The 27,448-nt window shown below is 39.9% G+C and overlaps 1 protein-coding gene and 1 long non-coding RNA gene across 3 annotated transcripts; one reads left to right on the forward strand and one right to left on the reverse strand.

Moving 5' to 3' along the window:
* Positions 1–1,408: 1,408 nt before the first annotated feature.
* LOC105489364 (immediate early response 3 interacting protein 1) lies at positions 1,409–22,807 on the forward strand. Its single transcript, XM_011754113.2, has 3 exons — positions 1,409–1,586; positions 19,928–20,029; positions 21,612–22,807. Exons 1-3 carry the CDS (start codon positions 1,496–1,498, stop codon positions 21,665–21,667), a joined length of 249 nt encoding a protein of 82 aa, XP_011752415.1. The 5' UTR covers positions 1,409–1,495; the 3' UTR covers positions 21,668–22,807.
* LOC105489365 (uncharacterized) lies at positions 10,695–27,448 on the reverse strand. 2 transcript variants are annotated; one of them, XR_011616893.1, is made up of 3 exons: positions 27,184–27,433; positions 23,376–25,988; positions 10,695–17,647 (listed from the first exon to the last, which is right to left on the reverse strand). It is a non-coding gene; the product is annotated as an uncharacterized lncRNA (long non-coding RNA). The 2 variants fall into 2 exon arrangements; XR_011616892.1 differs by lacking the exon at positions 10,695–17,647 and having other exon boundaries at positions 22,147–25,988; positions 27,184–27,448.

Here is a 27,448-nt window from a genome sequence, read left to right on the forward strand (position 1 = left end):
CCTTTCCCAGTCCACTGACTCAAATATTAATCTGCTTTGGCAACACCCTCACAGACACACCCAGGATCAGTACTTTGCATCCTTCAATCTGACCAAGTTGACACTTAGTCTTAACCACCATATACAGCTAAGCAGGAGCCTAAGGCAGGAGGGCTGCTTGAGTCAGGAGTTGAAGGCTGCATTGAGCTATGATGGTGCCACTGCACTCCAGCCTGGGCAACACAGCAAGACCCTGTTTCTCGAAAAAAAAAAAAAAAAAGAAGAGGCTCAGAGGATCTAGGTTGGAGTTTGGTCAAGGAGGGGATGTTTCTCACTGAGTAATTTTAAAAGTTACTTTGTTTTAATATTCTGAAATCTGAAATGGGAATATTAATATCTCCTACATTTCCTAGAAGCATCAAGTGCAGTGCTGAGCAATAGAAATATAATGCAAGCCTCACATGTTATTTACAATATTTTCATAGCCACATTAAATAATTAAAAATAAACAAGAAATATTAATGTTAGTAATATATTGTATTTACCCCAATATATTCAAAATATTTTCTTTCTTTTCATCTTTCTTTCTTTCTTTTATTCCCCTCTCTCACTCCCTTCCTTCCTTCTTTTTTGAGACAAAGTCTTGCTCTGTCACCCAGGCTGGAGTGCAGTGGCATGATCTCAGCTCACTGCAGTCTCCACCTCCCTGTTCAAGCGATTCTCCTGTCTCAGCCTCCTGAGTAGCTGGGATTACAGGCGCCCACCACCACACCCGGCTAATTTTTGTATTTTCAGTAGAGACAGGGTTTCGCCATGTTGGCCAGACTGGTCTCGAACTCTTGACTTCAGGTGATTTGCCCGCCTCGGCCTCCCAAAGTGCTGGAATTACAGGCGTGAGCCACGGCGCCCGACCTCAAAATATTTTCATTTCAACATGTTATCAACATTTAAAAATTATTGGGAGGCCGAGGCGGGTGGATCACGACGTCAGGAGATCGAGACCATCCTGGCTAACACGGTGAAACCCTGTCTCTACTAAAAATAAAAAAAAATTAGCCGGGTGTGGTGGCGGGCGCCTGTAGTCCCAGCTACTCGGGAAGCTGAGGCAGGAGAATGGCTTGAACCCGGGAGGCGGAGCTCGCAGTGAGCCGAGATCGCGCCACTGCACTCCAGCCTGGTCGACAGAGCCAGACTCCATCTCAAAAAAAAAAAAAAAAAAATTAATGGGATATTCTTCATCCTTGTTCCAGTTCCAAGTGTCTGAAAGCCGGTGTGTATTTTGCACCTGCAGCACCGGCCACACCAGAGCATTGATTGCACATCACCGCTCTAGACAAGCGGCAGGACTTGCAGACTTCAGCGAGGGACGGTTCTTAACCAGATGGGGGCGGGGCTTCCCGGAGAGTTCGTCTTGGGCCTCATCGGCTTCCGTAGGAAGGCGCCAGCCTTGGAGGCGCCACGTCCCTTACGGCGGCGGGAGAGAAATCGCTTGGACTTCTGGCGGCTCCGGACGGCCATGGCTTTTACCTTGTACTCACTGCTGCAGGCAGCCCTGCTCTGCGTCAACGCCATCGCCGTGCTGCACGAGGAGCGATTCCTCAAGAACAGTGAGTGGGGCCGCGGGGCGCGGGCTGGGGCGGCGGCGGAGTCCTGGGGGTGCGAACCCTAATGGGGCCGCGTGGGGGAACACCACTGGCCGGGACAGAAGAACAGCGGAAGGCTCGGCTCGGAGTGGAAGCCGAGTCTTTCCTCTCATCAGGTTTGGGCTCAATAGCGGGAGAATATTCAACACACACAGCCGCTGTGCAGGGCCCAGGGGGTTGGGGTGGAGGGATACGGAGGTCAGTAAGTGCTACTACATAAGTGCTTGTGATTACTTCGATTCAGTAATTTAATTGCAGTTTTCTGTGACTTTTTTATTTTTTATTTTTTTGAGACGGAGTCTCGTTCTGTTGTCCAGGCTGAAGTGAAGTGGCGCGGTTCTGTGACTACTTTCAATAGCCGAAAACCCAGGGTCTGAGTTTTGGGCTAAGAGTTGGTGGTGAGGGGCCGGGCGCGGTGGCTCACGCCTGTAATCCCAGCACTTTGGGAGGCCGAGGCCGGCGGATCATGATGTCAGGAGTTTGGGACCAGCCTGGCAACGTGGTAAAACCCCGTCTCTACTAAAAATACAAAGATTAGCCTTGCGTGGTGGTGAAAATACAAAAGTTAGCCGGGCGGGAGGCTGAGGCAGGAGAATCACTTAAAGCTGGGAAGTGGAGGTTGCAGTGAGCCGAGATCGCGCCATTGCACTCCAGCCTGGGCAATAGAGTGAGACTCCGTCTCGAAAAAACAAAACAAAACGAGTTGGGGGTGGAGGGGAAGGAGGCATGGCTCATTTTGGAGCATCAGTAGTTCACTCACTGATGAAAGGCAATAAGTGTTCCTGGGCTTTAGGAATTATAGGAAGGGAATGCGTTGGAGTTATCAGGACATTCAGCCACTCATGTTCCAAGAGAAGTTTATTCAGATAGCTTGTTGGGTGCATACAGTGTGCCAAAAACTGCTAGAATTTAGAAATTCAAAAATGAAAACACAAGTTATGCCTCCCAGGATCTCACGTTGTGTACCGAGTATGTCCGTTTGAATTACTGAAACGTAAAACCAGGAGCAAGACTGATTCATTTCATTGATTACTTCAGAAGATATTTATTGAGTGCAAAGTATGTGCCAGGCCTATTTATAGTAACTGAAGTTACAGCAGCTACTCTACCATTCTGATGGAAGTTAATCTAAATAAAAACTGAACAAGTGACAATAACAAGTATAGACAGTATTATGTAAGAAAGAGAAGTACAGGCAGATACTAACTTGTGTATCTGTGAAAGCTTCTTGGAGGAAGAGTGTCTAACCTTAAATCTGATACATGAGTAAACATTAACTCGGTGAAGGTGAAGGGTTGGGAGGAGTTGGAAGGGTGAGGAGAGCTTTAAGTGGTGTCGACCTGGTGTGAAAACTGTGAGGCAGGTGAGAAGAGGGTCTTAAGACAGCGACATGACCAGATTTGTGTTATTTGCAAGATCCTTCTGGCTACAATACGGAGGAAAGATTGGAAGGGAAAGCAGTGGATGTGGGAAGACCCATTCTTTTTTTTGGAGACAGAGTCTCATTCTGTCCCCCAGGCTGGAGTACAGTGGTGGGATCTCAGCTCACTGCATCCTCCACCTCCCAGGTTCAAGCGATTCTCCTGCCTCACCCTCCCGAGTGGCTGGGATTACAGGCATCTGTCACCACGCCTGGCTAATTTTTATATTTTTAGTAGAGACGGGTTTCACCATGTTGGTCAGGCTGGTCTCGAGCTCCTGACCTCGTGATCTGCCCACCTTGGCCTCCCAAGGAAGAGCCATTCTAAATAGGGCAAGTAGACACAAGTGGGTATAATAATAATAACTAGTACTTATGTAGCACTTACGTGCAGGATCTGTATCAAGTGCTTTACATATATTAACTGGTGTAGCCTTCACAGCAACTCTATGAGATAGTTTCTGTTTTCATCCCCATTTTCCAGTGGGAAACTGGAAGCACAAAGAGAGTAGGTGGCCTTTCTAAGAACACACAGGTAGAAAGTAGAAAGTGGTGGAGCTAGGATTCAAACTTCATCTTGCAGAGTTCATCTGTTCACTGCTATACAGAAAAGTAGAAGGGATCAAGTTGGGGGTTGAATTGTGTCCCTCAAAAAGATGTGTTGAAGTCCCAACCGTTGATACCTATGAAGGCGACCTTGTTTGGAAACAGGATCTTTGCATATGTAATGAAGTTAAAATGAGATCATACTGGGTTAGGTTGGGCCCTAGATCCAATGACTGGTGCCCTTATAAGAAGAGAGAGATTTGGAGACACACAGATGCACACACAGAAGACCATGTGACAACTGAGGCAGAGATTGGAGTGATGCATGTATAAGACAAGGTATGCCAAGGATTTCCAGCAACTACTGGATGTTAAGAGAGAGTCATGGATGAGATTAATGCTCAGAGCCCCCAAAGGAACCAACCCTGCTTATGCCTTGATTTCAGACTTTTAGCCTCCAAAATTGTGAGAAAATTTCTGTTAAGCCACCCAGTTTGTGCTGCTTTGTTATGGCAGCCCTAGGAATCTTATGTAGATCAGAAGATATTTTTAAAGTAGAGGCTGGGCATGGTGGTTCACGCCTAGCACTTTAGGAGGCCAAGGTGGGTGGATCACTTGAGGTCATGAGTTTGAGACCACCCTGTACAACATGGTGAAACCCTGTCTCTACTAAAAATACAGAAATTAGCAGGGTGTGGTGTTGGGCGCCTGTAATCCCAGCTACTTGGGAGGCTTAGGCAGGAGAATTACTTGCCTGGGAGGCAAAGGTTGCATTGAGCTGAGATCATGCCACTGCACTCCAACCTGGGTGACAGAGCAAGACTGTGTCTCAAAAAAAAAAAAAAAAAAAGGAAAAAAGTAGAAAAGGCAGAATTTACTGTTGGACTTTGGGAATAAGAGTGGATGAAGTCAAAGATCTCTTGGCCCTCTGGGTTAAGCCACTGAGTGAGGGTAGTACCTTTACTGAGTTAGACAGTATTAGAGGAAAATTTGGGGTGATAGTGCTAGGTAAGGAGGTAAAGATATCATGAAATAAATTTTAGTCCTGCTCAGTTTGAGATTTCTATGAGATATGCAAGTGGAGATGTAAAATAGCCAGTTGGATTTAAGTCCATAGAAGAGCAGCACAAATTAGGGTGGAGATTGAAATATGAATTTGTCAAGCATAGATAATAAATGAAGTCATATGAGAAGATGAAATTACCAAAGAAAAGAGTAGAGTACAAAAAGAATTGGTGCCCCAGACAGCCCTAGAATCTCCTCTAGTATTTAATGTTTAGGTAGAGATGGAAGAACTGACAGAAGAACTTGACAAATGAGCAAAACAGAGATGGAAAAACCTAGACGGTGGGACTTCACCAGAATCAGGGAGTGTTTGAAGAGATACTGCAACAGTGGGATGTTACTGAGAAGCTTAGTATAGTAGTCCCCCCTCATCTGTGGTTTGGCTTTCCGCAGTTTCAGTTGTTGTCACCTGCCATCTGAAAGTACTAATTGGAAAATTGCAGAAATAAGCAATTCATGTTTTAAATTGCAACTGTTCTGAGTAGCCTGATGAAATCCTGTATCATGAGGACATGAATCTTCCCTTTGTCTAGCGTACGCACACCATATATGCTACCCACCCGTTAGTCACTTGGTTATCAGATGGAAAAAACATACTACTTATAGGGTTGGGTACTGTCTTCTGTTTCAGGCATCTACTGTGGAGTCTTGAAGTGCATCTCCAAGATTAAGGAGGGGACTACTGTAAGTTAAGGACTGAAAAGAGTCCTACTGATTCAGGGTAATTGAAGTCATTGGTGATTTTACAAGAGCAATTACAGCAGTGGGTAAAATCCAGATTGGAATGGGTTGGGAAATGAGTAGAAAGTTATAAAATGGAGACAGTAAGATTATCCAGTGTTATCTTTAAATTGGAGGAAAAGAAGAAAAGATGGCTTGAAGGGATATGGGGATGTGTTTTACGGTGGTGGTTTTGTTTGTTTTTAGAGCTTGAGGTATCTCAGCAGTGACAATGAAAACTAGCCCTGTCTCTTCAACAAGTCAGCTCTATGAAGAGAGTGGAGGAGGGATGATCAGTGAGGCATATAAACACAGTGTTTTCTAAGAAAGACCAAAAAAGAAGGCCCAGCACAGTGGCTTAAGCCTGTAATCCCAGCACATTGGGAGGCTGAGGTGGGCGGATCACTTGAGGTCAGGGGTTCAAGGCCAGCCTGGCCAACATGGAGAAACCCCGTCTCTACTAAAAATACAAAAAAATTAGCTGGGAATGGTGGTACGTGCCTGTAATCCCAGCTACTGGGGAGGCTGAGGCAGGAGAATTGCTTGAACCCAGGAGACAGTGGTTGGAATGAGCTGAGATCCCACTGCCGCACTACAGCCTGGATGACGGAGTGAGACCCTGTCTCAAAAAAAAAAAAAAAGAAAAAAGAAAAAAACAGAGAGAGAGAGAGAGATGTCAATCTGCTAAATCTCAGAACAGTAAGAGTCTCTGTCATTTGAGCCACAGCCTGCTCTCGCAGCCTCCACAAAAAAAAGCAAAAGGAAGGAAATCATAAAGATTACAGTGAAAGTTAATGAAATACATAGTAGAAAAATATTAGAATTAAGAAAACCAAAAGCTGATTCCTTGACAAAATTGACAAGTCTTTAGCTAGACTGACTAGACTCAATTGGGAAATCCGAATAGACCTATAACATATAAAGAGAAAAAGCTTCTCACAAAGTCAAGCCTTCAACGTTGCATTCAACCAAACATTTAAAGAAGACTTAATACCAATTTCTCACAAACTCTTCCAAAAGATAGAGGGGATAGAACACTTTTCAATTCATGCCATGAAGTCAGTATTAACTTAATATGAAAACCAGACAGAGACATCACAAGAAAAGAGACTGTAGACCTATATCTCTTTTGAATATAGCTGCAAAAATTCTCAACGAAATATTGGCAGACTAAATCTAGCAACCTATAAAAGGGATTATATACCATGAACAAGTGGGATTTGATTTATCTTGGGAGTACAGGGTTGGTTTAACATTTGAAAATCAGTTATGTAATACATGATATTAATAAAAATCATACAGTCGTCACAAAAGATGCAGAAAGGCATTTGACAAAATTCAGTACCCTTTCATGATTAAAAAAAAAAAAATGACAAACTAGCAATAGGAGCGAACTTTCTTAATCTGATAAGGGGCATGTATGAAAATTCCCTAGTTAACATCATACTTAATGCTGGAACTAAATTCTTTCTCTGATGTGGAATAAGACAAGGATGTCCTCTCTTGCCATTTTTATTTAACATTATAATGGGGATTCTAACCAGGGCAGTTAGACAAGAAAAAAGACATCCAGATTATGAGGTTGAAAAAATAAAACTGTTGATGACATAATTTTGTATATATAGAAAATCCTAAAGAGTCCACTACAAGGCTATTAAGACAAATGAATGAATTTAATAAGATTGCAGAATGTAGGAACACTGTGTAAAATCAATTGTTTTTCTGTGCACAATGAACAATTGTAAATGAAGTTAAGGAGATAATTTTATTTACAACATTAAGGATTAAATAGGAATAAGTTTAACAGAAGTGCAAGTTTCATGCTATGAGAACTATCAGGCATTGTTGAAAGAAAGAAGATTAAAGTTCTTTTTAAAGATAGAGACTTCCCATGTTCACAGATCAGAATACTTAATATTATTAAGATGACAGTACTTAATATTGATTTATAGGTTTAATGTGGTGTCTCAAAATCCCAGTTAGCTTTTTTGAAGAAACTGATGAGTTGATTCTAGAAGAAATGCAAAGAATCCAGAATAGTCAAGACAATCTTGAAAGAGAAAAACAAAATTGGAGTTGTGCTTTCCAATTTTAAAACTTATTGCAAAGGTCCAGTAATCAAAACAGGATGATACTGGCAGAAGGGTAGACATAGATCAATGAAATAGAATTTAAAGTCCACTTAAAAATCCTTCCATTTGTATCAATTGATTTTCAATAATGGTGCCAAATAACCTTTTCAACAAATAGTTTTTTAACAACTGAATAGCCATATAAAAAAAAAAGTAAAGTCGGACTCCTACCTCACACCATCTTCAAAAATTAACTCATAATCATAGACTTACAAACTGTAAGATAAAAAGCTATACAACTCTTAGAAGAACATACAGACAAAAAACTATGTGACTTTTTGTTGGCTAAAACCATCTCAGATACAACACCAGAAGCACAAGTGCCAAAGAAAAATAGATAAATTGGATTTCATCAAGATTTTAAAAATTTCATGCTTTAAAAGACAACCACAGACTGGGATAAAATATTTGCAACTCATATATCTGATGAGTGACTTCTATCCATAATATATAAAGAACTATTGGAACTAAATAATAAAAGATAAATAACCCAATTAAAACATTTATGAAGGAACTGAATAGAATTTTTTTCCAAAGAACATAAGCAAATGATCAATAAGCACATGAATAGATGGTCAGCATTATTAATCATTAGAGAAGTGCAAACTGAACCCATAATGAGATACCATTTATTATTATGGCTATAATAAAAAGGTTAAATAATAACAAGTGTGGGTGAGGTTGTGAAGAAGTTGGAACTGTCATATATTGTTAAAGAGAATGTAAAATGGTTACATTCTCTTTAATGTAAAATGGTTCAGCCACTTCGGGAAACAGTCTGGCTGTTCTTCAAAATGTTAAACATAGTTACTGTATGACACAGTGATTCTACTCCTAGGTGTACCAAGATTATCGAAAACAAACATGGAATGTTCAAAATAGCATTGTTCATAATAGCCAAAAAATGGAAACAACCCAGATGTCCATCAGCTGATGAATAGATGACTAGCTGTGGTATATCCATAATGTAGAATACTATTTGGCAAAAAAAGTAACGAAGTATTATTACATGCCACAATATGGATGAACTTTGAATCATTATAGAAAGTGAAAGAAGCTAGTCATAAAAGACCACATATCATATGATACTGTTTATAAGAAAGATCACATAGCATATGATACTCTTTATGTTAGGCAATTTTATGTAGACAGAAAGTAGATTAGTGGTTGCTTGGTGCTGGAGGGCCTGATGGGGTGGGAAGTGGTTGTCAGTGTGTACAGGGTTTCTTTTGGGGTGGTAAAAGTATTCTAAAATTGAATGTGGTGATAGTTGCAGAACTCTGAGTGTACTTCAAATCATTGGATTATATGTATGAATTGTAAGGTGTGTGAAATACATCTCCAAAAAGCTGGGAGTCTTTGTTTTTTGAATTATACATTCTTACCTGAAAATAGGAAGCTTTGATAAGGTTATAGAACTGTGAACTCTTATACTCTGCTGATGGAAGTATAAGTTGGTACAACCACTTTGAAAAACATTTTGGCAGAAGTAACTAAAGCTCATCCTACACATCTTCTGTGATCCTACAGTTTCACTCTTACACAAATGCTCATAAATATGTGCACCAAAAGACATGTATGAGAATGTTCATAGCAGCATAATCGCAATGAAAACTAGAAATGGTAGAATGACTAAATTGTATTCATATAATGGAATGCGCATAACAATGAAAAAGAATGAATTGTGGTCCTGCAAAGCAATATGGATGACTCTGACACAATTTGAGCAAAGGCAGACACAAAAGAATATATATTGGATAATTCCTTTACATAAAGTTTAAAAATGGACATAACTAATCTATAGTGCTATCTTCCTTCATGGTTTTGAAATCTAATGAGCTTTTAATACTCACTAATGCTACAGGCTGAATAATGTTCATTTCATATTGTTAGTTATATTTAATAACCAAGTCTTTGATTATACTACCCTTAGGTGAAACTTAAGGGATTTTTTTTTTTGTCTTTTTTATTTTTTTCTTTTGAGATGGAGTCTCACTCTGTGGCCCAGGCTGGAGTGCAGTGGCGTGATCTCTGCTCACTGCAACCTCTGCCTCCCGGGTTCAAGCAGTTCTGCCTCAGCCTCCTGAGTAGCTGGGATTACAGGCACCCACCACCACGCCTAACTAAAAAAAATTTTTTTTTTGAGGTGGAATCTCGCTGTGTTGCCCAGACTGAAGTGCAGTAGCACGATCCCGGCTCACTGCAACCTCCCCCTCACAGGTTCAAGTGATTCTTCTGCTTCAACCTCCTGAGTAGCTGGGACTACAGGTGCTACCGCCACCACGCCTGGCTCATTTTTGTATTTTTAGTAGAGACCGTGTTTCACCATGTTGGCCAGGCTGGTCTCGAACTTCTGACCTCAGGTGATCCACCCGCCTCAGCCTCCCAAAGTGCTGGGATTACAGGTGTGAGCCACCACGCCCAACTGGGATATGTTTTAGAACACCTGCAATGTGTCCAACATTGTTTCAGACATTTTGGGTTTATAAGAGAAATACTTGGTTCTTGCCTTCAAGGAATGTAATTTATTTAAATAAACTATATGAGCTAATTGGAGAATAAGAAGTGACAGTTAACTTCACATTATTGATTGGGGTTAATATAAAATATACTGTAATTCCATTCTGTCTCCACAGCTAATTTAGGAAAGCATAGATTGTATGTCTGTAGCATCTCAGATTTTGTAGAATGATCTCAGTTTTGTATATTTAAAGCCATTCTTCCAATAAACCAGTAATTCTCACTTGAAAGTTTATTTCACAGTTATTAAAAGAGCATTTAAAAAATATAATGCCCAAACCCTACTGTAGATCTGTATTCAAATTTTAAAAGTGAAGTTCAGTAGTATGTATTTTCCAAAATTTCTGCAGGTGATTGAGATTTGTGCCCCTACATTAAAAACTCCTGGTACAGGGGGCCAGGCGCATTGGCTCATGCCTGTAATCCCAGCACTTTGGGAGGCTGAGGCGGGCAGATCATCTGAGGTCAGGAGTTCGAGACCAGCCTGGCCAACATGGTGAAACCCTGTCTCTACTAAAAGTAAAAAAATTAGTCAGGTGTGGTGACGCTCCGCCTGTAATCCCAGCTGCTTGGAAGGCTGAGGCAAGAGAATGGCTTGAGCCCAGGAGACAGAGGTTGCAGTGAGCTGACACTGCACCACTGCACTCCAGCCTGGGTGACAGAGTGAAACACCGTCTCAAAAAAAAACAAAAAACAAAACAAAAAAAAACTACTGCTAGAAACTGTTAGAATGGCCCAGATATATTAATACTTTGCCCTCTAGAACTTTGTCTTCCACACTTTGTCTTCTCTACAGAGGTAGCATATAAATATTTTGCCTGAGCATGTATTTTGAATGTGATCCCCAAACTAAGGGAAAACACTACATTGGCTCGTCTAAGTGAATAAGCTGTTGTTTAAAAATATCTAAATATGTTTTAAAATAGAAGTTTAAAATATTTTAAATACTTATTAAATATTGTTTATATAGGTGCTTTCTTATTGCCTAGGTTTTTTATTTTATGTGTTTTTAATTTGGGTTTTTAATAAGCAAGCATAGATTTTTGTAGCAAACTCCTTACTGGTCATCCTGCCTCCAGTTTCGTTTCTCAGGTGAAGCTGAGCCTGTTCTTCAATGGTTTGAAATTTTTCAGTTCTTCAGTATCTGTAGCCTTCAATATAAACTTCAACACTCTCATGTGATTTCAAGCCTACCATAAGGTGCCCCTTCCTCCTTCTCTTTTATCCTTCCCCAGTATTTGTCCTATGTACCATTTTTACCACTGCTGAGCCTTTACTCATTGTGACCTTTACTTAACCCTTTTAAGTGGCTAACTCCTCAGCCTGTCAATTAAGACCTACCTCTGGCATTGCCCTTTCCCTCACACCGTCTGTGACCCATCTCCATGGGTCATAGCATCACTGTAGTTTCTTTTCTGTCTCCTCCAGCAGACTGAGAAGGATTCTCTTATCTTTACAGTTCTGTCAATGAATATTTTCTAAATAATTAAATAACTTTACCGTTTTCATAGTCTTGCAATTCCTGATGCAAGGGATATGTGTATTCTTATAAATAATTTAGTAGTATTTTGACAGTAATACAGGGAATATGTTGTTTCTTCCAGTGTTCCACAATGATGTTAATTTTCTTTTAGTACAAGAAAAAAAAAATGCCACATAGTGAAGTGGATTTTGATACCTGCAAAAAATTGTTCACTAGTTTTTGTTTGCTTTATCCAGTATCAATTTGACAGTCTAGTACTAGGTATACGTTATGAATACCACAACAGAAACATCCCTCACATAAATCAGTGTATTAGTCAGCTCAGGCTGCCATAACAAAACACTATAGACTGGGTAGCTTAAACAATTTTCTCACAGTTCTGGAGCCTGGAAGTCCAGGATCAGGGTACTGGCATGGCTTGGTTCTGGTGAGGGCCCTCTTTCTGGCTTGCAGACGGCCAGGCTTCAGGCCATAGCAAACAGTTAAAATACCACACGCTATTACTTGATTCAGGGTTTATTAATAAATGATGCCTCCAGACCAGTATATTATTTTAGATTTTAAAATAGTGAGTGAGCTATTGTTGAATTTTAAAAAGCGTTTGTTGAATTTTATCAGGGATTAAATGGAAATTATATAGAACTAAGAAAAAGTAGTATACCAGATAATTTACTTCTGCATGTATCTTTTTTTAGTTTTTTTCTCTGATACAGAGTCTTGTTCTGTCACCCAGGCTGGAGTGCAGTGGCGCTATCTCAGTTCACTGCAACCTCCATCTCCTAGGTTCAAGCAATTCTCATGCCTCAGCCTCCCAGGTAGCTGAGATTACAGGCACACGCTACCATGCCCAGATAATTTTTGTAGTTTTTGTAGAGGTGGTTTTTTGCCATGTTGGCCAGGCTGGTCTTGAACTTCTGGCCTCAAGTGATCTGCCCACCTTGGCCTCCCTAAGTGCTAAGATTGCAGGCGTGAGCCATCACACCCGGCCACCATTGATCTTTTTGATAAAGGTCATTTTCAAAAACTTACATTAGCAGAGTTCTTTGTGTAGTTTATTAGGCACTTTCATGTTTATGATAGCATTTGATCACATGTAAACTTGGTGACATTGACAAAGAAAATCACTTTCATTTTCTTTTATAGATATGGAAATTGATCTCAGAGAGGCTGAGATCTGCTCAGGGTCAGTGAGCTCTCAAAACTGTTACTAATACTTTTTCTTCAAAATATGTGTGCCGAGAGTTTTTGGCTGAGCCTGGATGGATTGCCATTTTGTGTGTGACTTTTTTGAAGTCTGGACAGCAGAAGAACATGTTTGGTGGTTGCAGTCAGTAACTTTTTCTATTCAACTGTATTTCTGAAATTAAGGCAGCAAGTACTGCCAGCTGGTCTTATCATTTATTCTCTGCCAGGCCCTCTAGCTGTGGAAGTGATAAGAAAACCAGATAATTAAATCTCTCTTTTTTTTTTGGAAAGAGGGTCTCTGTCACCCAGGCTGGTGTGCAGTAGCATGATCACAGCTCACTGCAGCCTTGGCCTCCCAGGCACAAGCAATGCTCCCACCTCAGCCTCCTGAGTAGCTGGGACTACAGGAGCATAACGCCACACCCGGCTAACTTTTTTACTTTTTGTCAGGCTGGTCTCAAACTCCTGGGCTCAAGCAGTCTTCCCACCTCAACTTCCCAAAGTGCTGGAATTGTAGGTGTGAACCACTACACCTGGCCAAATCTTTCTCTTAAAAACAAAAACAAACAAAGAAAAGAAAAACAGCAATGCTCCTTAAAACTGTGGCTGGAAAACAACTGAGACTCCCTATGTAGCAGTGGGAGGGTAAACTATTTGTTCTAGTAAAAGATAATCCCTGGCCCCTGATCTTTTACTTGTCACATTTGTATTCGTATGTGGAATATCTAGACTAATGACTTACTGTCTCCATCCAGAAATTCTCCATCCATTTTTTTTTTCATTCTGGTGGCATAAGAGTAGAGACTGGGCTGCAATTAACTGAGAACTTACTATATGTTTAAATTACTTCAGTGGTGATGCTTTAATTATGTTAATTCCAGTATTGTAGAGTTTTATCTTGTTTTGTTGAAGAGCAAATTTTTTTTTTTTCTGGGAGTCACTCATCTCACATGTAAAAAAATATGTTTAAGCAATTTTTTGGAACGGATCTAAAAGAAAAACGATTGCTGGGAAGTATGGTTTCCAATAAAAACTGAGTGCATAATCCATATAGTACTTAAGACAAATCCTTTTTGCCGTATGTGAAATTGGATGGAAAGGATTGATAATTTAACCAATGATACATTTTAAAACAAGTAAAGAAAATGAAACTATCAATACCATGTAAAGATGGTTTTAAAACACAATTTTGAATAACATGATGCCACAGAACTCATCCCAGCCCTCAGGATGTTCATGCTGTGGGGAGGAAGACCTAGTTGCAGAGGGCTTTCTTTTTAAATTTTTTTATCAAAGCAATATGTGTATGGCTTTCAAAGTCAAAAAGCTCGTCAGTTTATAAAGAAAGAAGCCATTTGCCTCATTCCTCCTTGACCTGAGCCCCACTCCTTAGAAGCAGACTATTGACTTATGCTATGGAAGGGTTTCACACAATTATACCACCAGCAGCACACTCAGGCTTGAGTGAGCACAAGCATACTAGTCCTCCCTTATTTACAGTTTCGCTTTCCACAGTTTCAGTTACACGCAGTCAATCACAGTCTGAAAATACTGAAATGGGAAATTCCAGAAATAAGTAATTTATACATTTTAAATTGTGGGCTGTTATGAGTAGCATGATGAAGTCTTGCACCATCCTGTTCCATTCCACCTGGGATGTGAGTTACTCATTTGTCCAGCGTCTCTGTGCTGTGTATGCTGCCTGCCTCAGCTACCTGTTAGTCACTTAGCAGTCATCTTGGTTATCAGAGTAAATGTTGTAATATCACAGTGCTTATGTTCAAGTAACCCTTATTTTACTTAATACTGACCCTAAGGTATAAGAGCGGTGATGTTGGCATATTGTTATAATTACTCTATTTTATTATTGGTTACTGTTGTTGATCTCTTACTAGGCCTAATTTATAAATTAAACTTTACCAGAGGTGTGTATATATAGGAAAAAATATATAGTATATTTAGGGTTTGGTACTATCTGTGGTTTCAGGCATCCCCTGGGGATCTTGGAATATATGCCCCATAGATAAGGGGGGATTACTGTACACATACTTCTCTTCCATCTCTCCCTTCTCCAACCAATTATTGGTTATATCAGCATTCCATATTTACTATTACTATGAATGTTGCTCATAGCTGAATGGTAAAAAAATATGACTTTTATTCTTACATTTGATTTGTGATTTAGTTATAGCATTCTAGATTGAAACTAATTTTTCTGCAGTTTTGAAGACATTGTACCTTTTAATTTTCTCATTCATTGGGCTGTTTTCTGATTGAACCCTTTTGGCTAAAAAGGCTCATGTTCTTCAGTTTGGGGATATTTTATCTTAATATTTCTTCAATAATTGCTTCTTATTTTTTCTTGTCTCTTTTTGGAACTGATCATTTTGACAGATTTATACTCCAATTTTCTTTTTTCTTTAATTGTGTTTGGTAGGTTTTCTTAATTTCATCTTGCAACCACTTTTTTTGAACTTTTAATCCTAATGTAGCAATAGCTGCTTGATCCCTGGATGGGATCTGTTCTTATGGTATTCTGTTTTTGTTTCATAGCTACAATGGCTTTTATCTAAGGATGTTCATTTAAAAAATGTATTTTTCTACTTCTTGCATCTTCTCTTCCTTAGAGTCTCCATTTCTGTTTGATATGTCTTTCCATATTAAGAATTGTTCTTTCTTGACTATTCGTTTAATTGTAAGGGACTGAGAAGCTCTTTGGAAGTTCCATGTGTGTGGTCAGGGCTTGTTTACTGGTGGGTCTCAGTATTAAGTGAATGAAGAAATTGGCTATTTCATTGAGGTGAGGCCCCCAAATGTCAGTATTGGGAGGAAGTCTTTCTTCCTGGACAACTGGCCAATTTCCAGAGTAATTTTCCTAATAGGTCTGTGGCCTGGGGGTTGGGGACCCCTACATTACTCTCACAGACCTATTAGGAACTGGGCCACTCAGCAGGAGGTGAGTGGCAGGCGAATGAGCTAAGCTTCTTCTGTATTTACAGCCATGCCCCATGGCTCACATTAGTGCCATCACCACCACCCCCCAGCCCCTGTCTGTGGAAAAACTGTCTTCCACGAAACCGGTCCCTGGTGCCACAAAGGTTGGGGACTGCTGGAGTAATTGACTGCGAATAGGAATACTTGGAGGGGTGTGGTAGGATATAAAACTAGAATGTCAGTTTAAGGAGTCTGGTTCTTATTCAGTAGGCAATGGGAATCAAGGTAGCAAGATATAAACCTTTAAGGAAGAAAACTCACAAGGGTTGAGATATCAAGATTACAGGGGTATCTATTAAAAGAGTCTTGCAAGAGATAGCAAAGGCTGTGATAGTGACAACTGTGATGGTAGTTGTACTATGGTAATTCAAAAAAGAACAAAACCCCTGTGGACTGGAAGGACTATAAGCAGAACCTGAGCTAGGTTCTGTGAAGAGTGAGTAGGAGTCAACAACAACCCTGTTGTAAACTTGAATTTTAAATTAGTTTTATACCACAACATATCTCAGTGACAAAAAAAGCAAACAACCATTATTTAGCATTTTATTTCAACCGAATGAAAGTTGATTAAAAGTGAAATCTTATTTCCTGATATTTGAGTCTTTCAGGTACATATATTCTAAAAAACTGTTCTCTTCAAGTTTAAGGGTTAGCATGTCAGGAATTAATTAAGCCCTGTAGTCATACGAGATAGGGAAAATTGGACCTGAAATGAGGACAAGAAAAGGACAAATTGCAGAAATGAGAACATGTAAGTCTTCAAAAGAATGTGTCGCACAATATAAAAAGAATTAGTGCATAAGGGTAAAGAAGTAATGATTTGTAGTGTCATAGGAAAATGACAAAAGAATGTAAAAGACTCACTTATAGAGAATAAGAGGGGTAGTGGGCTAAATTCCTCAACTCAAAACTAAATGAAGAGGAATGATAAGGAAAAAGGTTAAAAAAAAGATATGTCCTGCTGGCAGGATAGAGCATGTTTTGGAAGCCTAACCAAGCTATTACAGGTTTGGATCATAATCCCACAAGCCCTGGATGCCATAATTCCTAATGTCTCAAATCCCAAAAGATTAAAATCCTGAATGTTGAAATCTTGAAAGCTGAATTTTGGGGAAGGGATTAGTGTGTTTTAGGAGTATAAACAGGACAGTTATATCAGGTTAGGTGCATCATGTTAGGCGGAACTATTACCATGTCCTTGTCTTTATTTGCATTTGGTGGGAAATTCAGGTGAGTGGATTGGCTACCAGATGCTGCAGTGGTGAAAACTTAAGTTTAAAAATGCATCATTTGCCTGTGTTAGCATTCCTTCCTTCCAGCTGATGGCATTCCAGGAGCTTTTAATGAGTTGAACCCACATTTGCCTGAAGAAGCCAGCGAAGTTACTGACTGGTTCAAAAATAGTTATGTGCATAGTAGGGTAAGAAGACACTGATGCAGCAGTATTGCTTTTGATCACCAGTGCTGTTTCCACCAAATTTGTGATCTCTATATAAGTGGATGTGAAATGGATTTCTGGGTACCCAAAACAACATAGAAGCATGGCACAGAGGATGGGAACTTTTATTTATTTTTTATTTTATTTATTTATTTATTTTTTGAGATGGAGTTTCGCTCGTTGCCCAGGCTAGAGTGCAATGGCGTGATCTTGGCTCACTGCAACCTCCACCTCCCGGGTTCAAGCAATTCTCCTGCCTCAGCCTCCTGAGTAGCTGGGATTACAGCCATGCCCCACCAAGCCCAGCTAATTTTGTATTTTTAGTAGAGACGGGGTTGCTCCATGTTGGCCAGGCTAGTCTCGAACTCCCGACCTCAGGTGATCCACCCGCCTCAGCCTCCCAAAGAGCTGGCATTAGAGGTGTGAGTCACCGCGCCCGGCTGATGATGGGAACTTTTAATAGGGAAAGCTCATGTTGATGTATATCACACCATAGAAGAATTTCAAAAAGAGCAATGCCACCTAGAAAATGAATGTGAACATTTTGTCTGAGGAGAGCCATGTCCTAAAAGAAAAAAAAGCAGCTATTCATTGTGATGCAGGACATCAAAATATAATTAATGATGGAGAAAGCCAACCAGCCCTTAAGGAGTATCTCCATGCAATTGCCCATAATCTATCCCTGTAATAACACATTATCATATGTCGATTTTTTTCAGCTTTTTTCTTTTTCAGTTGTTTTCACTATTTTCAATTGGCAGCATTATTTTTTACAATTCCCAATGCTATGTATTTCATCTTTACATCATTTGCAATACTGGAGGTATAAACTGTGCAGAGACTTTTAGAGAGTTCTAATTTGTTTTATGCATTCTTTGCAAATTTGACTGCAAAAGTACATTACCACAGTGTTGACTTTGTGTTTAGGCATTGTGCATGTATGTAAAAACGTTGAAACTTCCTCAGTAAATGAAGAAAGGTTCTTTCTGTATATCTGTCTGCATTAGTGAAAAATAAAATTTCTTGTTATCTCGGCTCTTTGGGCAATTGCATATGCAGTGGTTACCTACTGTAGTTTTTGATTGATCTGTCAAAAGACTTAGGTTGTTTGTCATGGTATTTCAGATGACCACAGTTATAAAGCTAGGTGAACACACTTACCAACCATAGTGATAATGTGTTTATACATTTCCTTTTTCACCTCTTTGTGAATATGGTTCACCTCATGGCTGTTACACCTGTGTGACTGTCATTAGTATACCTTAGTGCCGCAAAAATATATATATGCTGTCATTGCCTATTTTTTTGTGTAAAGTGGTCTTTGTTCTGTTGTGTTTTTATGTTTCTCAAATGACACATTTGCCTCTTTAAAAATTTGTTTTTAAACTCTGTTGCCCAAGCTGGAGTGCAGTACCATGATCATGGCTCACTACAGCCTCAACCTTCCCCAGGTTCAGGTGATCCTCTCAGCTCAGCCTCCTGAGTAGCTGGGACTACAGGCGCACACCATCACACCCAGCTAATTTTTGTAGTTTTAGGAGAGACAGGGTTTCGCCATGTTACCCCGGCTGGTCTCGAACTTCTGGGCTCAAGCGATCCACCTGCCTTGGCCTCCCAAAGTGCTGGAATTATAGGTGTGAGTCACCATGCTCAGCCCCCAAATTCTTTAAAAGATAACTCCCCTTTTAAAAATATGAATGAGGGCTGGGTGCTGTGACTCACGCCTGTAATCCAGGAGGCCAAGGTGGGTGGATCACTTGAGCCCAGGAGTTCAAGACCAGCCTGGGTAACATGATGAAATCCCGTTTGTATTAAAAACACAAAAATTAGCCGGGTGTGGTGGTGTGCACCTATGGTCCCAGCTACTCGGGAGGCCGAGGTGGGAGGATCACCTGAACTTGGGGAGGTCGAGGCTGCAGTAAGCCATGATTACACCACTGTACTCCAGGCTGGGCGACTCCAGCAGGGTGACAGAGTGAAACCTTGTCTCAAATGAAAAAGAAAGAAAGAAATATTTAGGCTGAATGCAGTGGCTTATATTTGTAATCCCAGCCCTTTGGGGGGCTTAGGTGGAGGATAACTTGAGATTAGCCTAGGCAGCAAAGTGAGACCCTGTCTCTATATTATTGTAATTTTTTAAAAAGAATCTAAAAAATTATTCTTCCTAGAATTACATTTTTGAGATTTTGATGTTTCTTGATTGTCATTTTTGGGATTTTAGATGTCAGGGTTTTGATCTTTTGGATTTTCAAGATTTGGTATTATGGTGTTTGAGATTTGTGTATTTTGGTATTATGATCAACTCCCACTTTACCAGGTTTACTTTAAAAGTTTCCCCAAGTCATGTAGACAGTGATTCTCAGCTACAGCATTTTTATACTAATGATCGTGATGGGTTTTGTAAATTCTGAATTGAGCTAATTATAATAATTATATAGTTTGACAGTATGCTTTGGTTTTCAGTTGTGACTTGAGAAGTATTTTATATGGTATTTTTAACAAGGAGAAAAAAACAGTTACAAAGATCATCTTCACTAAACTAAATGCCATGGAATAATTTAGATTGTAGTTTATTTTATAAAATCAAAGTGTACATGAAGTGAAGCGAGGGTGTTGCTGCTATCAAAAGTTAAAAAGAAAACAAATATTTAACTCACTATTGTTTTAACTTTTCTTAAAAGTCATATGACTTTATACTTTGTCTTTAACAAGGTCTCAAACTAATCTTTTAGAAGATGACTAGTAAGGGAGCAAGGCAAGTGTGTAATAACTTTTAACACAGCTAATCTTTACATTATACAGTTGGCTGGGGAACAGACCAGGGAGTTGATGGATTCGGAGAAGAGCCGGGAATTAAATCGCAACTAATGAACCTTATTCGATCTGTAAGAACCGTGATGAGAGGTAAGAAGAAAAGCCAATAGAGCACTCTTAAGTTTTAATGTTGTGGTTTAAGTAGCAAAGGTTCTAAATGTGAATATCACATACGCCATTCGTAGTGGGAATTTTTTTTCTCTTTTAACATGGCTTTAATGTCCATCAGTGACAGACTGGATTGAGAAAATGTGGCACATATACACCATGGAATACTATGCAGCCATAAAAAAGGATGAGTTTGTGTCCTTTGTAGGGACATGGATGCAGCTGGAAACCATCAATCTCAGCAAACTATCGCAAGAACAGAAAACCAAATACTGCATGTTCTCACTCATAGGTGGGAATTGAACAATGAGATCACTTGGACACAGGAGGGGAAGCATCATACACCTGGTCCTAGTGTGGGGACGGGGTAGGGGGGAGGGATAGCATTAGGAGATATACCTAATGTAAATGACGAGTTAATGGGTGCAGCACACCAACATGGCACATGTGTACATATGTAACAAACCTGCACGTTGTGCACATGTACCCTAGAACTTAAAGTATAAAAAAAAAAAAAGTTAAATAAAACAAAACAAAACAAAAAGAAAGTTCCTGTTTTTTTTTTTTCTTTCTTTCTTAGTTTGCTTCTTACTTCAATTTAAGCCAGTTGGTACAAATAGAATGCGTAGTATAATCTGTATTATCTGTTTGTGTGTTACCTGTCAGAGCTAAAAGACAAAATTATATTCTTGCCTTTTGGAAACTGTTGCTTCCAAGTTGTAAAATCATATACAGTATTGGGAGATTTTCGAGAGAAAGCTGGGCACGTTGGTTTACTCCTGTAATCCCAGCACTTTGGGATGCCAAGGCAGGCAGATCACCTGGGGTCAGGAGTTCGAGACCAGCCTGGCCAACATGGTGAAACCCTGTCTCTACTAAAAATACAAAATTAGCCGGTGGTGCATACCTGTAAGCCTAGCTATTCAGGAGGATGAGACAGGATGATGGCCTGAACCCACAAGGTGGAGGGTGCAATGAGCTGAGATTGTGCCACGCAAAACTCTGTCTCAAAAAAAAAAAAAAAATAGAGATCTAGTATCTGTCATTCTACTGGAAAATATTTTTGAGCAATTCAAGAAAAAAAGAGTTCAAAAGCCTTTTATTCAAAATCGTTAAAATTAGGACCTCTTGTCCCTTTAATCACAACCTTGGATACAATGGTAAGTAAGTTCATTTTTAATGTAGTAAAATGACACTACAGAATCTTCTTTGCACTGTATTTCTAATCTCAATTGTCAGTGACAACCCTGTGGGTCTACTACTGCCTGGCTCCAATGCACTTGTGTTCCTGGGGTTGCACCGGGAGTATCCACAGACGTTTCACATTGATCTAGCTGTTCCAGTGCAACCCTTACTCCCAGTTATACAAGCTCTCTTAATAAATTAAGTTTTGGATCTAATGATCCAATGTGTTTTAGAATGTTTCTTTGTTATAACTATTTACAACATGATTATGATGACATATTGTTAGATATTTCTATCCTTCCTGGAGGCTAATAATTATTTTCTAGTTTTTTCTCTGTTTTTTCTTTATAGTAACAAACTTTTTTTTTTCTCTTTGCAGTGCCATTGATAATAGTAAACTCAATTGCAATTGTGTTACTTTTATTATTTGGATGAATATCAGTGGAGGAAATGGAGACTCAGAAGAAGACATGCCAGTAGAAGTTATTACTTCGGTCATTATTGGAATATTTATATCTTAGCTGGCCGACCTTGCACTTGTCAAAAATGTAAAACTGAAAATAAAACCAGAGTTTCTATTTATCTGGTTTTTTTTTTAATGTTGCACTTGTAGTTTCATTACAAAAAGATCAGATCATGAGAGGTAGTAACTCTCCAGGACTGGAATATCTGATTGCTCACTGTTAATAGTAGTTCATGCTGTGATGAGATTGTTAAAAGGGTGCAAGACTGTTGCTTCTCTTTTTTTTAGATATTTTTCTATCTCTCACTTCTCAGGGATGAATTTTTTTTTTCAAAGTTTTGAAGTTCCTTGCAACTTAGCCATGATGTGAATGGTTATCCCTAGATAAAATTTAAAGGATTTTTAAAAAGCAATTACTGCACATAAAATGAAAAATAGGTAATTTGAATAATTTTATTTTAAGCTCCTTGGTTAATTATTTTGTCTATTGTCTTAGCTATAAGTTCAAATTTATACATACTATTGAGTATTAATATTCTCTGATTTCAGGGAGAATTCTGTCAGTCACATGATGATAATGTTTTTGTTTAACATTCTTTCCATGCATCTGTTATTTTATTAATTGGCCTGAATGATGAGACCAGACCAGTGTTTACAGATTTTCATTGTCAGAAAAATCTATAAGTCTGCCCTTTTTACAATGATGATTTAAAAAAAAAAAAAAGCATAAATATTAGCCTGCAAGAGCAGTCCTAAACAATCACAATTAAACTGTACTACCCAAGAAAACTGTTTATTGTGAAGCATTTACCTTCAAAAAAATCATTACATTTCTGTTTCTTGGTGGAGTAGCACATTGTGGAGTGTGATTCTTAATTCTTCATTAAGTTTATCAATAGGACATTCATGCTGGATAGGTTGTCTTTTGTTTTTATGTCTCAGACCATTTTGTGAGGTTGTTTGCCCATCTCATAATACAGATTTATGCAGAAAGGTTGAAATTATGTAAATGGTTTTTATGGAAGTTAATCAGTTACAATATTTTAAAGGGGTAGAATGGCATCTTTGTTTATAGGAGAACATTTGTAAATAAAGTTGAATTTCTAAGTCAAGCACTTGTTTTTGTACCTTAGTATAAACCTTTCAGTGTTAACTGCATTAATCTCCATTTTGTGTGAACACCTCTTATTATGTTCTTTGCTGTAAAATTACTGAGTATAGAGTTAATGAAAGTAAATATTTACATCTTTTTTTTTTTCTTCTTTGGCGAATTAACTGAATTGCTGACATACATCCAGAAGACTCACGAGCAACTTTTATTTCATGACTTAAGTTACTTCTAAAACTATGGAGCAGGTATTAAGTACCTTTTGACCTTTCCTGAGTTAGAGATGGATGATCTTTGGACTGTAGGCTTGCAGCTAGTCCAAGGAATGTACCATGGATTCTTAGTTGATTACTTGGCTCGTGTGAATGACTAATTTGGTACTTAGAGGCCATGTTCTTTTAGCCTTACAAAGAACTCATGCATGAGTTCAAGTCTGAGCTACTGAAAAGATTCAAAAGAAGCAGTTACTTGAGGGCAGGCCCATTTCCCCATATGGTATGAGCAGTACAAAATTTTTTAAAAAGAAAGACCTTGATCTGATGTTATTTTTCATGTAAGACATTACAGCATACCTTCATCTTAATTCAGTGTTGGGATGTTGTTCAAATATTCCATCAGGGAGCAGTCACAGAAGGACCAGGATCAAAGTATTCTGTAACCAAGTAGTTCTGAGGAAAGTGAAGCAATGAACATCAAAATATGGCATATCTGGAGGCCACTTCCTAATTCCAGTTTGTGGCTAAAGAAGGGTCTGTAAGCTTTCACAGGTCAGCCTTGGTTTCCCCAGAGCAGTTGTGATTCAGTAAACAGTGTGTTATTTTAATAGACAATGACTTAAGTGCCTGTTGGCCTGCCCACGTCCTCCCCTTTATCTATTATCAGGATTAACAATTTGTGATCATTCTGGACTCCAAATACCAATTATGTTTATAGTCCTTATGTATTCTGGCCCTGTGTTTGCATGCCTCTGAACTGTGCGAAGGTTCTTGCCTCTAGTCTGTAGATATTAACCAAATTCATACCCTAGTCGCTAATCAAGTACAGTGGTTTTCAAACTTTTATTGTTAACAGCAGAACCAGATTTTCAAAGGAATTCTGACACAACTAACATTCCAGTATCTAAAACAGATGAGAGTAGTTCCATTTGTTTGTTTTTAGTTGAAGTAGGGCTGGGATTCAAAGGCTCACTATTCAGCCTCCACTGCACTCTTGTCAAGCTTCCCAAGGCATTTCCATAAAACCCTAAATTTTCAAAAATATAGCTAAAAAGTATCTTATAAAAACCCCTGCTTTAGCCATAAAAAAGAATTAGATAATAACTTCTGTGGGAACATGGATGGAGCTGGAAGCCATCATCCTTAACAAACTAATGTAGGAACAGAAAACCAAATACCGCATGTTCTCACTTATAAGTGGAAGCTAAATGATAAGACCTTGTGGACATAAGGAGGGGGACAACAGACACTGGGGGCTATTTGAGGGTGGAGGGTGGGAAAGAGTGCCAGAAAAAAGTAACTATTGGGTACTGGGCTTAGTACCTGGATAACAAAATAATCTACCAAACCCCCATGACACAAGTTTACCTATTTAACAAACTTGTACATGTACCACTAAATCTAAAAGTTAAAAAAGTAAAAATACAAAAAAATAAAATCCCTGCTTTAGGGAGGTTGGAGGGGGTGAGGGATACAGAAGCTACATACTGAGTACAATGTACAGTAGTCCAGTGATGGGTGCACTAAAATTTCAGACTTTACACCACTATACAATTCATCCATGTAACCAGAAACCACTTGTACCCCTAAAGCTATTGAAATAAAAAGCTAGATGAGTTCTCCCACCTTTCTCTCCCCACCAAAATCCTTGCTTTAGATACAATAAAAGTAGGCAATCTGATCTGTGTTCTATATGTGTTAGATGTGTATTACTGGTAAAATAACAAGAGAAAGCAAGATATTTGACCAGTAAAAAGACTAGGAGGCAAGATATATCTAATATATCAAGCAAACCTTTTGCCATGTGACTGAAAGCAAATACACTTCCTAAGACTTCAGTAGTTTTTGGTTATCCTATCTGTAAAATTGGTCAATAACCTTCAGAACAGAAGTCTGGTCCAGATTATCTCTATATATCTTTTCCAGATCACTAATCTTTGAATCCAGTTGTGCTTCAACCAAAGAGATGTTCTCCTGAAAATGTTTTTTATTAAGTAAATCACTTTCTCATTTATTAGTTTCTAATTTATTACCAATGTAACGTTTTGAGGCTGGGCACGGTGGCTCATGCCTGTAATGCCAGCGCTTTGGGAGGCCGAGGCGGGAGGATCACTTGAGGTCAGGAGTTTGAGAACAGCCTGGCCAACATGGCAAAACCCCGTCTCTATTAAAAAAACAAAAGTTAGCCGGGTGTGGTGGCACATGTCTGTGATTCCAGCTACTCAGGAGGCTGAGGCATGAGAATTGCTTGAACCTGGGAGGCGGAAGTTGCAGTGAGCTGAGATTGTGCCACTGCACTCCAGCCTGGGCTGCACAGTGAGACTCCGTCTCAAAACAACAAAAATAACATTTGATACCAATCAGAATGGAATTCTTTTTTGTTAAGATTTCTCTTGGCCCCTGATTGTTCATTAGATGTCAAATATTGTGAAAACATTTGATGCAAGGACCTGGGTCACAGTGAGCAATGTCCAAGGGTATCAATGATAAGTTTTTCCTACTGTTTTTGTTCCAGTTCAGATACTGCTTTATGTCTTCACTCCTTTGGGTTTTTTGCCCCCTTTTTTTTTTCTGAATCCAGCCCCTCCCTTTGGAGGGCTGAATTTCTTCTTTACTTATCTTGCCTTTCATCAAGTAGATCCATATGGAGAGATGAAAGCCATTAGTCCTATCCCATGATTCCACATAATGTGAATGAGGCCAGGCATTGGTGCTCGTGCCTGTAGTCCCAGCACTTTGGGAGACTGAGGTGGAAGAACTGCTTTAACCCAGGAGTTTGAGACCAGCCTGGGCCACATGTGGGACCCCACCCTGTCTACAAAAATCAAAATTAGCCAGTTGTGGTGTGCACCTGTGGTCCCAGCTGTCTGGGGAGGCTGAAGCAGGAGGATCCTTTGAGCCTGGGAAGTCGTGGCTGCAGTGAGCCATGATTGCACCACTGCACTCCATTCTGGGTGACAGAGAGAGGCCCTGTCTCAAAAAAAAAAAGAAAAGAAAAGAAAAAAAAAGACACTATCAGTCACACTACCCAATTGCCCAGTCTTGGAGCCTGATAATTGATGCCTTCTCCCTAACCCCAATCTAATCTGTCACCAGTTTCTGTTTTGCCTCTTATGAATTTATCCTCTTTGCTTTGTTTCCACACATTCTAATTAAAGTATCTCTCTTGTAGCCTTGCAGTGGGACTCTTACGTGGTCTCACCCATTCTGGCATCTCTCCTATCCATACTGCAGGCAGAGGAAGCATTTAGAAAAATACATTTCTTATATTACCCACTTAAAATCCTTTGGTGATGTCTTAATCTGGTCAAAGACAGCTAGCTCATAAGGGGAAACTAGAACCAAATCCTTTTTCCTTCAACCAACTAGGCCTCACACAAAACTTAAACTTAGCCAATATGAGTAAGACAAAAAAACTTCAGATTCAGCGGGGAGAAAAAGCAAATGGCTCCTAGTCCAAGGGACAGAATGGGTTACAGCTCTTAACAGGGCTGGCTGCAGCCTTGGGTAGTGGGGGTGTTAGATTGTGGCATACGGGTGGCATATATAGGTCCCCAGTCAAGGACAGAGCAGTGGTTTTATCAAGGGGTATAACCCTAGTATAAGGTGTAACCCGAGTATCCTACTATGTCAAGAGGGCTCCAGAAAGTTGTTCAGTCACTTTCATAGTGAGTGCATAAGAGTGACCTTTCTGTACTCTATTATTCAGGTCCACATAACTACTTGCATCAAGAGGAGACAAGTAGAGACCCCCACGAGTGTGGCAGCGGGGTAAGGAGGGAGGTGGTTCTGGGTGTACCAAGATAGAGCTCCCGTGGAACAGGAAGGCACGGCCCGTAGTGGCTCTAACCGGGAGAGAGGCAGGGTGGGAAGGCTGACTAAAGTTTAGGGATGGCTGAAGCGGGAAAGGAGGGACGTCGCTGCCTCAGGGAGTAAAGGAGAAAGCAAGAGGTGCCAGGTGCTATTCAAGTAGCTAAGGGGGAAATGGCGACTTCGGAGATCGGGTGGTCTAGTAAAGTATGACTTCTTAGTTAAACCTCGAGAGTGGACAACTAGTGGAGGAAGGGAGGGTGAAGGCAAAGAACACTACTCAGTAACACTCGGTTCAACAGTGGTGCTGTGGACTGTAAAACAGCTACCGAAGAAAGGCAGGGGATTATTTTACCTCGTGCATCCCGGCCTAAGAGGCCGCGCCCTTGGGAAAGCAGGTCTCTAGAAGGGCGTAGCTTTCCGTCACCGGCGTTGCAGACGGAGAGCTACTCGACACGGTAGCTGTACGGCTCGGCGGAAACCTCGGGCGAAGGGTGGGGCGAAGCCGCGAAAGGTGGGGTTTCCGGCGCGGCCAGGACCCAGCTTCCGGCGTCCGTTGGGACGCTGCGGGGATTTTTATCCCGGCTGAGAGGAACCTGCGGCCAGCGTGGCTGGCTGGT

The sequence above is a fragment of the Macaca nemestrina genome, chromosome 19 (assembly GCF_043159975.1).
Source record: "Macaca nemestrina isolate mMacNem1 chromosome 19, mMacNem.hap1, whole genome shotgun sequence".
In the NCBI taxonomy this organism is placed as follows: Eukaryota; Metazoa; Chordata; class Mammalia; order Primates; family Cercopithecidae; genus Macaca; species Macaca nemestrina.